General features: G+C 44.8%; 1 protein-coding gene across 2 annotated transcripts in view; it reads right to left on the bottom strand.

Annotated features, from left to right (window-relative positions):
- Nucleotides 1-355: 355 nt before the first annotated feature.
- Nucleotides 356-13,456, bottom strand: part of LOC121269075 (transmembrane ascorbate-dependent reductase CYB561) — a 31,681-nt gene continuing 18,580 nt past the window's right edge. For both annotated transcript variants that reach the window (XM_041173518.1, XM_041173517.1), the window contains exons 2-6: nt 12,190-12,428; nt 7,198-7,296; nt 6,576-6,679; nt 4,848-5,005; nt 356-697 (exon numbers count right to left, since the gene is read on the bottom strand). In XM_041173518.1, the coding sequence (XP_041029452.1) occupies nt 496-697; nt 4,848-5,005; nt 6,576-6,679; nt 7,198-7,296; nt 12,190-12,397 (771 nt within the window). In that variant the 5' untranslated portion in view covers nt 12,398-12,428 and the 3' untranslated portion in view covers nt 356-495. The remainder of the gene's footprint in view (nt 698-4,847; nt 5,006-6,575; nt 6,680-7,197; nt 7,297-12,189; nt 12,429-13,456) is intronic.

Raw genomic sequence — 13,456 nt, forward strand, 5'->3', positions numbered from 1 at the left:
ACAACCTAGAGAGAGCTTCTTATTGCCCCAGTATGTTATAGTTTCTGTTTCCTACACCTGTCTTCCTGCAGCCTCTCTGGGGCTGCCGTGGTCCCATGCCAATTGGGAGCTGGACTGAGACTAGTCAAGCTCATTCCACTCGGGAATCTTACTGCCTCAACTGGACTTGGTCCCAAGGTGAAGAACATAATGGGCGGGTGACTTCACCATCCAACTCCCCAGGGTAAATGTCTAATTGCCACCCTTTAATTCATCTAGTTTTTTTCCTCTTCCATGTTGCTAGGATATGATAACCACTGATGCACCCCAAATACAATCTATCGGGGTGATGAAACAACTTGTCATTAAAGAAGAAAATCATTATGGGTTTTAATAACGATAAAGAGACAGAGTGAGACATCAACCGACCCTGTGCTTTTTGCAGTCACTCACTCACGTAGCATGAGCAGGGTTATTATTTGTATTCGTTTGATGCTATTGATTGAACTTTGATCTTTATGATCCCTGTGGTGAATCAGGGCTATCCCTCTCTGTCAAGGTTTTGAAATGCATGGAGAGGGCTTCCTCCTCAGGGCTTGTTATCCACTTCCACTCGCTGCGTGTCACAACATAACCGACTGTCAATCCAAAGCCGATCAGCACCAGGCCCAGCACATTCGCCAAGACTCCCTCAGCTGCGAATTTTGAGTAGGTGCTTCTGCAAAGGAAAAGATTGATTCAATCACAAACATTAGCAATCTGAACTTCAGTCTCTGGTGGAATTGCCAACTGCATATATTCCTAGAGGTTTCTACCCTGTGACCTTCTACCCTCAACCACACCCACACACTCGCCTAACACGTTGCACCACCCAAGTGCCAGGCAATGACTATCTCCAACAAAAGAGTATCTAACCATATCCGCTTGATATTCAATGGTATTACCATCACTGATTCCCCCAGCATCAACATTCTTGGGGGTTACCAAGAGCAGAACCTGGACTGGACAAAACTTATAAATACTGTGGCTACAAGAACAGGTCAGAAGCTGGGAATTCTGTGCAGATTAACCCACTTCCTGACTCAGCAAAGCCTGTCCACAATCTACAAGGCACAAGTCAGGAGTGGGATGGAATACTCTCCACTTTCCAGGATGAACACAACTTAAAAGCATTCAAGAAGCTTTCCACCATTCAGGACAAAGCAGCCCACATGATCAACACCTCATACACCAACTCAAACTTTCAATCCCTTCACCATCGATGTGCAGTGGCAGCAGTGTGTACCATATACAAGATGCACTGCAGTAACTCACCAAGGCTCCTTCAAAAGCACCTTCCAAACCTGCCACCTCTACCACCTAAAGGACAAGGGTAGCAGACACATGGGAACACCACCAACTGCAAATTCCCCTCCAAGTCACTCACCATCCTGACTTGGAAATATATTCATTGTGGGTGGCTCAAAATTCTGGAACTCCCTCCTTGACAGCCTTGTTGGTATACCTACACAACAGTCCAAGAAGGAAGCTGATCACCACACACTCAAGGGCAATTAGGGATGGACAATAAATGTTGGCCTTGCGTCACATTCCATGAACGAATATAAAAAAAAATGGATATCCAGGAGGCACTTAACAATGTTTCCCGTATGAATAAGTATCATCTAAATGTGAAGCTCATGGAAACTAAAGCCAAATTATTGATCTCACTAAGAAGTTGACTGAATGGCATGAGACAGGGAGCTGGGATAATGGACAGGTACTCTAATGGACAGGATGTGACTAGTAATGCACCACAAGGGTCCGCAATGGGGCCTCAGCTATTCACTGTATTTATAATGAGTTGGATGATGGGATGGAAAGCCACATAACGAGTTTGCCGATGATAACATAGGCAGCATTAGGAAAATGGGGCCTAATGAAGAGATATTGATGGATTAAGTGAATGGGCAAAACTGTGGCAAATGGATTTCAATGTAGACAAATGTGAGGTCATCCACTTTTGACCTAAAAAGGATCGAACAGGGAACTTTCTGAATGGTGAAAAGCCAGAAATAGTGGAAGTCCAAAGAATCTTGGGGGTCAGGGACACATCATTAAAATGTCATGAACAGGGACAGAAATTAATTAAAAAGACTAATGGGATGCTGGCCTTTCTATCTTGAGGAATAGAATAAGGTTGAAGTCATGTTACAGCTATAAAAAGCTCTGGTCAGATCAAAGTTAGATTAAAGTTTTCAAGATTTTAGGGAAACAGATAGGATAGAGAGAGAGAAAAAAAACTATCCATCCGTAGAGGATTCTCAGCCTCAAGGCATAGTCAAAAATCAGAGCCAGATCTTTCAGGAGTGAAATTAGGAAACACACTATTCACAAAGGGTGATAGAAGTTTAGAATTCTCTTCTGCAATTGCCCAATTGATGCTAGATAAATTGTTAATTTTAAATCTCGAATTGATAAGTTTCTGTTATCAAAAGGTATTAAGAGTAAAGTTATTAAGGGGTAAAGGATTTAGGTCACAGCATCCATGATCTCATAGGCTGGTGGAGCAGATGCCAGGCACTGTTGTTCCATGTTGCAATTGGCAGCCTCCTCCTGCAGAGCGCCTACAGATCACAGACAGTCTCTTCCCACGACAGAGAATGTCCTTCCTGTGAGATCTTGAACAGGTTTGGGGGAGGAGTTACTCTGTGGTCACCACATCCAGCACCTATCTGCACACATTCTACGCAAGGTGTCACTAGGCAGCTATTAGCGAATTATGGATAATCTCACTGCCCTCCCCTCCCCAGTTATGGCACTGAGGCCAATTGTAGCACTGTAACACAGACCAAGATCAGCCAACTTGGCACAGACCAATGTGGGCCTAGATTTTCATCCTCGAGATGGGCAGGGGGAGTTGGGAAAATACCTAGCTCGGCCTACCTGCCTCAGAAAAAGTGCCCACATTGCTGGGGGTTGAGTGCAAGCTGGAGTCTAGCCAGCCGATCTGTGAAGAAGTGCAGAGGCAGCCACAGGGGCTGCGAGGTGCTGAGGCAAGCTGTTTAAAAGACACACCTCGGTACCATGGGATAAAAGCAAAATACTGCGGATGCTGGAAGTCTGAAACAAAACAAAAATAGCTGGAAAAACTCAGCAGGTCTGACAGCATCTGCGGAGAGGAAAACAGTTAACGTTTCGAGTCCGTATGACCCTTCATCAGAACCTTCTGTCCATCGAGTCTGCGCCGGTCAAACAAGTAGCTAACTGTGCTAATCCCATTTTCCAGCACTAGGCCCATAGTCTTGTATGCCATGGCATCGCAGATGCACATCTAAATGCTTCTTAAATGTTATGAGGGTTTCTGCCTCTACCAACCTTTCAGGCAGTGACTTCCAGATTCTCACCACCCTCTGGGTGAAAAAATTCTTCCTCACATCCCCTCTAAACCTCCTGCCCCTTACCTTAAATCTATGCCCCCTGGTTATTGATCCCTCCACCGAGGGGAAAAGTTCCTTCCTGTCTACCCTATCTATGCCCCTCATAATTTTAAACACCTCAATCATGTCCTCCCTCAATCTCCTCTGCTCCAGGGAAAATAACCCCAGTCTATACAATCTCTCCTCATAACTAAAACTCTCCAGCCCAGGTAACATCCTGGTAAATCTCCTCTGCACTCTCTCCAATGCAATCACATCCTTCCAATAATGCGCAATCCAGGACTGCATGCAATACTCTAGCTGTTGCCTAACCAGCATTTTATACAGTTCCAACATAACTTCCCTGCTCTTTTATTCTCTGCCTCGGCTAATCAAGGCAATTACCCCATATGCCTTCTTAACCACCTTATCTACCTGTCCCACTACCTTAAGGGACCAAGCTCTGGCACTTCCATGCCCATTGACCCATTGTACATTTTCTAGAACCAAAGAGCACCACAGTGCACTGGGGAGCAGGTGCCCTGTTCTAATAGATGCCTGGGCTCTCAGCCAAGCTAACATATTGAAGTTTGGGTGAGAGCCCAGGCAGTTTTTAAAATACATGCCTGCTCCACATTGTTTGATCAACAGCTCAGAATCTCCGAACTTTGCTGTCAATTTCACAATGTTTTTTGGCACACGTAAAGTGGTTTCAAGGACTTGAGGTTTGTGGTTTTTGAAACTTCAAAGGGCCTGGATGATTGACATTTGTGTTGGTTTGGTCCAGACTTTTCTTTCAAGCATAGGAGAAGGTGATCAATGGATTACATTTATTCAAGGCTTTTTTTTAATGCATCCCACTATACACTGTGGTGTTCATTGGTTCTTGCAAGTGTACAGTGGATCAATGGGCATGGAAGTACCAGAGATTGGCATAGGGGGAATGAGGGGCCTGATGGGGTGATTGGAAAGGCAGAGCTTAGAATAGGGAGCTTGAGGGACACAGGGATGTGTGGGGGGTGTAACTTGGCATAAGGGGCATGAGGGGATCCTTTTGAACTTACTAACATGTACACTGAGGTTCATCATAACTCTTCTAAGAGGCTATGAACCTCGATTCTTTAAAAATGTGGCCTGACTCCATGAAAGTTGTGCAGGGGTCAGAGATACCTATCTCCACAATGGAGATGGGCAGATCAGGAGTGCCAGATGCGGGCTTTTGACAGGAACCAACCCATACCCTTTATCGGCACTCCGAAAAATCAGACAGACCTGGAATGGGGTCAGGAATCCTGGAATCGGGACCCACCCACCATTTTAAAATTGGTCCTGAATCAAACAAACTCGGTAAAAATCCAGGCTGAGATCTTCTGCAGCATTTGGAAACTTTGTCCTCAATGTAAGTACCAAGTGTTGGTCGACCACCTTGAAAATATTCTCCAATCCCTCCAGTGCTGCACTAATCCTTACCCAATGGAGAAGAGAAGCTTCTCAGTGATCCCGAGCAGGGAGGTCCCAATAGCCAGAATAAATAGTCCAAGTCCAAAGTACACGTGGAGCGGCCGGTAGCAGGCTCGGAGAGAGTAGGACACGCCAGGAAACAGGAAGAATATTAGTCCCACAACCCACTGCAAAAAGGAAGATGAACAGAAGACAATTGAGTCTTTAATCCAATACTAACACAGTATATGACAGGCATGGTACAAATATCACCTGAAAGGAAAGTTAATCAAGGAATGAGCACAATTGGATCCATAAGGAATTTTACCCCCCACCCCCGCAATTCAGCCCCCATCTCATCCATCCATCTCCTTTATACTTCATCTTCCTCCCATTAGGTGTCACTTTGAAAAACAGATTTTTCTGACTATTTTTCCAACTATCCAGTTGTTCCCCCTTTAATTGACTGTATTATATTTTCATGAATATTCTCTTAATTTGTACTCTTCCAATTTCTGAAACTCCCTTCCGAAATGCCCCTTTTTGGCCAGGATTTCCTGTGCCTGCTGGTATTGGGCGTCATGGCAAGTGTGAGCAAACAATATGGCGAGGAGGCCAAAAATCGGTTTCACACCGTTGTGAACCCAGTTTGCAATCGTCCGCTCCGCCCGTTATTGGCGGGCCGCGTTTCCCGCTGCCGGATGTCGGTAACTTCAGTGTAATATATCTGCATATCACTATAAGCCCAGTTCACTGGAATCATCCCCCCACCACCCCCTCCCCCTCCCCCTCCAGTGTTGCCGAAGACTGCACATGTTTAGAGAACTGGTCGGTCACATCTGTTACCTGCTGCAGGATTTGGTGCCAGGGGGACATGGAGGACATCCACTGCCAGTGGCCATGAGAGTGACGGCAGTGCTCAACTTTTGCGCTGCTGGCTCCTTTCAGGGCTCCACAGGATATTGCAAGCCTCCACCCACAAATGCATCCATCAGGTCATGGACACCATCTTAGTAAAGGTGCACAAATGTATGCATTTCGCCCAGGACCAGAAAAGTTAGGAAGCAAGAGTGCTGGGATTTGCCCAAATCTCACTATATAAATTCATGTTATCTGATTAGTTGCTGTTTGCTCATCCACCGAAGCAAGGTCAGTGTGGCTGCTAGGATAATGAGAACAATGAACAGGCTTTTCTCCATCCCTAAGGTTGCTTAGTTTTGGCTTGTTGCAACTGTGACTGTTTTAGAAGTTCTGTTCTCTGTTTATTTGTTAAACATAATGTGGGACCTGCACTTGCACCAGACATCAGGTCCCTGAGGAACCATGAACATGAACTATTGACCCACTGACTTCTATTTCTCAATGGGTGCCGCTGGTCGAGTTTTTCAAGCTTTTCTGCTTTTGTTTCTAGATTTCCAGGATCTGAGGTATTTTTGGTGTTGTTTCTTAGATTTGTCAACAGCCGAATGGGTAGCCCATTCGGTCCCTCAAACAGTTCCACAATTAGGTTTTATATCATGGCTGACCTGTATCTTATCTCCATCGATGCACCTTGGTTCCATATCCCTTAATACCCATGCATAACAAAAATCCATCCATATGAATTTAGAAATTTTCAATTGACCCCCAGTCACAATAGCCTTTTGGGAGAGAATATTCCAGATTTCAGGGTGAATCTAACCTGCTTTGGATGACTTCTCCCAGAGGGCACAGACTGGCAGAGTATAAAACTGAGTTGGCACAGTGAAGGGCACTAACCTGGATACAGAAGAGAATGATGCTTATGAGGCCACACCAGCTGTGCAGGCTGTACATATCTGGTATATTCTGTGCTGAATGAAAACCAAACACAGCTACTAGACCTAGGAGGTGAAAAATACACCATCAGAGTCCGCACACCTCCAGTCCCTGCTGCCAATCATAGCCATCCATTTCTTACCACCAATCAGACAAGGAGCCCGAGGACACATGGAGCCCAATTGCTTTCTCACACTTTTTACATTTGCCATCACATGACTGATCATCACATGCCGACAGATGTTTGCCTTGGTTCCTGATCGCCTCAACCCAAAGAGTTTTGGTTCATGTCTTTCCACCATACGGTGGAGAGGATCCTGAGTCCCAAATCAGAAACAAAGCAGCTTTGTTTGTCATCCATTCAATCATCCACACGCACATTCTCCCTTTTTCCCTCTCTCTCATGTCTCTCTCCCTCTCTCCTTTGTCTCTCTTTCCCTGGTGCCTCTGTTATCTCTTCATCTCTCCCAATTTCAATTTCCATTGATCCCCCACCCCCAACAGACAGAGACCCCTTTACAGTTGGACTCTCCCCTTCTCACTGCACACTGAACATTATTGCTCTTCATTATACCTGACTCACCAACAATAGTTGCCACCAGTGCAACTAGATGGATGGCTGCATGCAGAATCTTCACGGTGGTTTTACTCTCATTTCTGAACACTCTGTACACCAGGATTGCTGCAAGAGAGAGACATTTGGTTATCAGTAATCTTCAGTGGAAGGAGAGGTCAGGGGTGGTTATGGGGGTGGGGTGGGGGGAGTGGGTGGTGGTATGTGGGGACCAAGTTGTGGTGATGTTTTCAATGCTTTATTTCGGGGGGACATTCAGAGTAAAACAAGGGATCTGGTTAATAACAACATATTATAGCATTAAGAAAGGACAATGTGCCTGCTGTCTTCTGGAGTGTTCTGCTTTTCAATTAAAATTTTACTTTTAGTGACCTTTGAATTTAAGAATATACTTTGACCTGGTAAACTAGCCACATCTGAACATCAGAATATAGCCTCCTTCAAATCATCCCACTTAACATGGTGGAGCACGGATTTGGTCAAAACAGAAGCTCTGGTGAATTTCAGTATCCCTCGTCCTTTATAATGAATGATTGAATGGGAGATTTTCTGTGTGGAAGTTGCAAGCTCTGTAGGTTGATCACTAAATATCATTTATTCAATTGCTTTAAAATCTCTCCCATGATTGTCACAAAGACACTCCTCTCCCCTTCCCAATCCCACTCCACCTCCCTCAGTTTTCAGTCCATCCAATCCCTCCAAATCTCTCCAAGCCCGAACCACAGGAAAAAACTCTGAAGAGATCTGGGCCTTCTGATGTATACTGCAATTTGTTATATACTTTATATATCTGATTCACCTCAGAGCAATCCAGAGATGATAGTAGTTCCAATTTTACAACAGGTTTATTTACACTGTTTTAAAATATCTCTTCAATTACAACATATCTCCACACATGTCCAGAGCTCAGGTCTTCCCAAATCTTTCTCTGGAAACTTCTATTTACTTTATCTCTCAAAGGTTCCATCCATGCTTAAGCAATCCAGTACAGTGAACATAGATCTGTGAACAGACTAACATAATCAAACACAGATCAATTAAACCATTGAACATGACAGACAGAAGTAAAGTATGTGAAAGGTTTGTGAATTGGGCTGGGATTCCAATATGCCGAGTCCTGACCTAATTGCAGAGTTTCTGGTGAAAGAGGAAGGTGTTTCTCTTTGGGGAACCTCCACACATGGTTATTCATGTTTGAGGGGACACAGATGGGATGTTGGTGGGGGGAAGGAGGTTTGGAATCAGCCAGGTGGCCAGTAGGCCAGATGAAAGGGGCTATGGTGGCTGACAAAAATGATGGCCCCTAGAAATCCTGATCTGCACCCCTGAAGAATATGCCAAGCAGTATAAAAAGATCAGTTCATAAAGAGGATTAATTGGGCTGACAAAGTACCAATGATTCCCTATTTCCTGAAGCCTGCCCATTGCCTTTTTTTTCTTTTTCAAACTCCAATTTGGGCAACTAAGATGTGTCTGTAGTTCAAAGGGATAGGAACAGGAGGACGTCATACAGCAGCTTGAGCTGCTCTGCTATTCAGTTTGATCATTGGTGATCTGTATCTCAACCCCACTTGCTTTTGGCCATGTCCCTTGATAACCTAATCCAACAAAAAATTTAACAATTTCAGTCTTGAAAATGTTAATTAACCCCAGCATTTACAGCCTCTTGTGAGAGAGGGAATACAGGCCTAATTTTTGTCTCCCATCCTTCAAAAAATTTAAACCCTGCATCATTCTGGTTAATCTGTGCTACACGCCCTCCAATATCAATACTGTGCTGCTCAGAGCTGATCCCAATTGGTTCAATTCCAGATGGGCTCTGAACCAAGGCTTGGTACAATTGGAGCCCTAATTTCTTGAGTATTAAATTCCAGCTCCTTTAAGATAAAGGGCAACATTACATTAGCCTCTTTGTTTACTGCTTTGGCCTGTACACTAGCTCTTTAGCGATGATGCTGACCTCCAAAGGAGGAGGAGGGAATGTCCTGATCCTTCGCTTTTCCTGGCTGGAGTCAGAGTTAAGTGTCTGAGGCAGCTGGTGGACAGATCCAAACACTTTCACCAGGATCAAGCACTTGTGCTGAACTTCTTGATCGCACTGTGTTAGTTTGTATTCTTGCAGTTGCACTGTGTGGGAGGCAGCTGTGGGTGGAAAGGTGGGAAGGTTGGATTGACAGATCATGCCTTGAGAGGTGTACTTTTGGAATAAGACATTGCCATTGATTTGGGTATTACTGTGGAGAGGATGCAGTCAAAACATCAGTAAGCAAATTCTGATGGACTCCAAAGAATAGATTATGTAAGTTAAATGGACCCTCTTACAGTCAACTGATTGATAACCTTTGAGTAAGTGGAGCAGTCAGGGATGATTTGATTTGAATTATCCTAAGGGTGTAACTGAGAAAGCACAATTATATTAATTGTACATTAAAATATCTTCCTTTTTCCATAGTCCAAGAGTTTAAAATTGAATTCACCAAGCCCAAGGCCACAAACTAATCCGATTTTCTATTTCTAACATCTCTGTGTGATTCACAGTCAGCACACTGATCCATTTAGCAGCATATTTGCCAATCATATTGTGCCTGCAAATTTCATTAGAAGCAACAGCCTTGAGGCAGATTGTCAGCTCTGGGCTGGGGTAATGAATCCTTCACAAAAGCAATCAGACCCTGCTTGGGCCTACTCCTGGGCCTTGTGGCAGAGATAGGATGTGTGTCTCTTTCAGTTGAAATGATGACAATGAACCTGGCTGTTATCTGACCAAATGGCTCATGTCTGTCTATGGATGAACAGCAATGAGTACTGACCAAGGTTACTTATGGACATTCTTCCCCAGTTTTATTGACTGTAACATATAACTCTCCTGTTTTTACAGCAACAACAGCAGCTTGCATTTATATAGCATATTTCATGAAATAGGAGCATTATTACAATAAATTTGTCACCAAGACAAGTGAAGAGATATTAGGGACAGGTGACCATCAGCGTGGTCAAAGAGTTAGGTTTTAAGCAGCATCTTAAAGCAGGGCAGAGAGGTGGAGAGGTTTAGGGAGGGGATTTCAGAGCTTAGGGTTTAGATGGTATCTGGGTCAGGATCTCCCAACTTCAGAGAACTGGAAAAAGCAAGTGTGATGTGCAAGATTCAAATTAGCAAATCAGGCCATTGGGGAGCTTACCGAAACCCAAAGTCCCGCTAAATGTTGATCATGCTCCGTCCTTTCAGAATGTTGCTCACCAAGTTTTGGGCTTTGTGTTTATCTCAATATCCTCTCCACACTCTCCCCAACCCATTTTGGATTTCTCTGGGCGGGTAAAGCCTGGGTGAGAGTTGTCATGGTGATAGTGTTGCATGGTTTTCAGTGTAGGTGGTGCACTGTAAATATTGACCTAGTTCTGGGGATCCTCCTAAAAACTGCACACTCCTGGGTTCTGCTGCAAATAATACCAGGCCCTCTGCCCACAACCCCACCCACTGCAAATACTATCACATCCCCATGGACTCCTCTATCACTGGAGCTCCATTGAAGAGCCATTGTTATTCCATTGTTGCTCCCGTGTTAATCCAAAGAAAATCTGCCTGTTTGAATCTAAATTTTATTTGCACCCTGATTCTCTGAGCTTGAACCTGTGTGCTTTCATTTTGGAGATTGTGCAACACCTCACCATGTTTGCAACTCAACTAATGGAATAAATTGACCTTCTCTTTGTTTGAGTTTAAATACAGCCTAATCCAGCTGTAATGAATAGAATTCTGAGAAACTTATGGACCATCTGGGATCACCTTGTGGCCTCATGTGTCAGGGAAATTGCTCTCATGTGCCCATGACCAGTACAATTGGAAGTGACAGAAAAGGGGTTAAAAACAGCACAGCAAGCAAACTTTCAATAAATTCTATTTATTAAACCAACCCAGTTATTTTATTGTCATCAGGACCAACTGAGATGTTCAATAGCAACAGGTATGGGTCCCAGTTGACAATCTGGTTCATCCACAATAACATGAGAGACACCATCTGCAAGGCTCTATTACCAAAGATGTCCTTATTTGCAATGGAAACATCAGGGCCAGAATTTTCGGCTTGGCAAGCAGGGGCAGGGCCCACTCGCTGAGGCGTAAAATGACGCACGATGACATCAGGCATGTGTCCCGACGCCACTGTGCGTCATTTAGTTTTCAGTCCAACAGGCACGCAGCTGACTCGGCTGCATGCCCACCGAACTGTCAAAAGCCCATTATGGCCATTTAAAAACTAATTAAATTAATAAACTGAGCTATCTGTCCAACTTTAAGGCCTTTGCATTTTTCATGGAACCTCATCCACGGGTGGAATGAGGTTTCATGAAGTGTTTATAAATCGAACAAAATGTTTAATAAAAATTCATTAACATGTCCCAGCTCATGTGACACTGTCACATGAGAAGACATGCCTTAAAATTTCTGCACTCTTTTGCGCGCATACGCAAAAGAGCAGAGGCCCTGACGCAGGGAACCCCTCCCCTGCCCACGCTGCTCAGCACTTCTGGGCACACTTAATGGCCTGCCCACGTAAAATGGCAGCGCGGACCTGATCGGGGGCGCCGATTGGGTCCACACCGCACCCCCCCCCCACCCCCCCCCACCCACCCCCCGCGATGGGCGGAAAGTTCTCCCCTAGGAGTCTGATACATCACTGACCAACACAATCTGAAGCAATATCACCAAACCCAATGCCAATATGCATGTGTTCTACAATTCCAACCCAAAACCCACATTCTGAACAGTCACATCTTATGTTCTGAGCCCGTCTGTTTCCCAACATTTAGTGGTCCCTCCCTGTCCATGTTCTGCATTCCCAGGTGACCTGTACAGAACACTCTCACCTGGCATGTAAACCATTATGTTATACACAAACAGCGATGGAGGTAAAGAGTATTCTTTCACTGGTTGTACAGTCCTCTTTTTTGCAAGTGTAATTCTACAAACTGAAGCAAAACATTGAGAGTGTGTCTGGTACTCACAGTCTCCATAGAGGAAGACCATTCCAATCACCATACAGAGAGGGTGGACATTGAACTCCAGGGAAGTTCCATCCCACGCAAAGCCCCCTTCATAGTAACCCATCCACACCCCAGTCATGACCACAGCAGCCAGGCCAAGGATCTGGGTTGCTGCAATAAACCAGGGCAGTAGGCCCAGGCTGTGTTCTTCCAAGGGGTTGCTTTCCATTGCAGAATGTAGGCTTCCTCGATCCACGGGCCTGTAGGAAAAGTTATTACAAGGCAGAAGATCAGTCCTTTGTGAAACAACTCCAGATTAGTACCAGAATTTCAGTAAAGTAAACTGCTACTACAGGCCTGTGTGCTCATCGGTAATCCCCGCACCCGCCCCCACCCCACCCCTGCCAAAGGCAGAACATGACCTCACAAAAGGAAGTGTTTGTTTAGACTTGGTGCTGAACACAAGTCAGAAGTGTGATGGAATAATGGAATACTCCCAACTTGCCTGGATGAGTGTAGCTCCTACAAGACTCAAGAAGCTGGACATGACCCAGGACAAAGCAGCCCCCTTGATTGATACCCCTTCCACCACATTAAGCATTCCATCCCTCCACCACCAATGCACAGCGGCAGCAGTATGTACCATCTACAAAATGCACTGCAGGAATTCACCAAAGTTTCTTAGACAGCACCTTCCACATCCATAACCTTTCCCACCTAGAAGCTCATGGGCAGCAGATAGATGGGAACACGACCACGTGCAAGTTCCTCTTCAAACTACTCACCATCGTGACTTGGAACTATTTCGCTGTTCCTTCATTAGTGCTGGATCAAAATCCTGGAACAACCTTACCAACTGCACTGTGGTTATACCTACACCACATGGACTGCTGCAGCTTACCACTACCTTCTCAGGCGCAAGTAAGAACATAAGAAAAAGAGCAGGAGTAGACCATTTGTCCCCGCAAGCCTGTTCCGCCTGTCAATAAAATCTGATGTCACCTGATCTGATGTGGCCTTAACTCCACTTTCCTGTCTGCCCCCAGAACCCTTGACTCCCTTGTCAATCAAAATCCTGTCTAACTTAGCCTTGAATGTATACAATGACCCAGCCTGCACTGTTCTCTGTAGAGGGGAATTCCAAACACTAAGGACTCTCTGAGAGAAGAAATTCCTCCTCATCTCTATCTAAATGGGAGATCCCTTACTTTGAATTTGTGTACCCGGGTTCGAGAAGAGAAATATCTTCTCAGCATCTACCCTGTTAAGCCACCTCAAAATCTTATGT

This window comes from Carcharodon carcharias, chromosome 23 (assembly GCF_017639515.1).
Source record: "Carcharodon carcharias isolate sCarCar2 chromosome 23, sCarCar2.pri, whole genome shotgun sequence".
NCBI lineage: Eukaryota > Metazoa > Chordata > Chondrichthyes > Lamniformes > Lamnidae > Carcharodon > Carcharodon carcharias.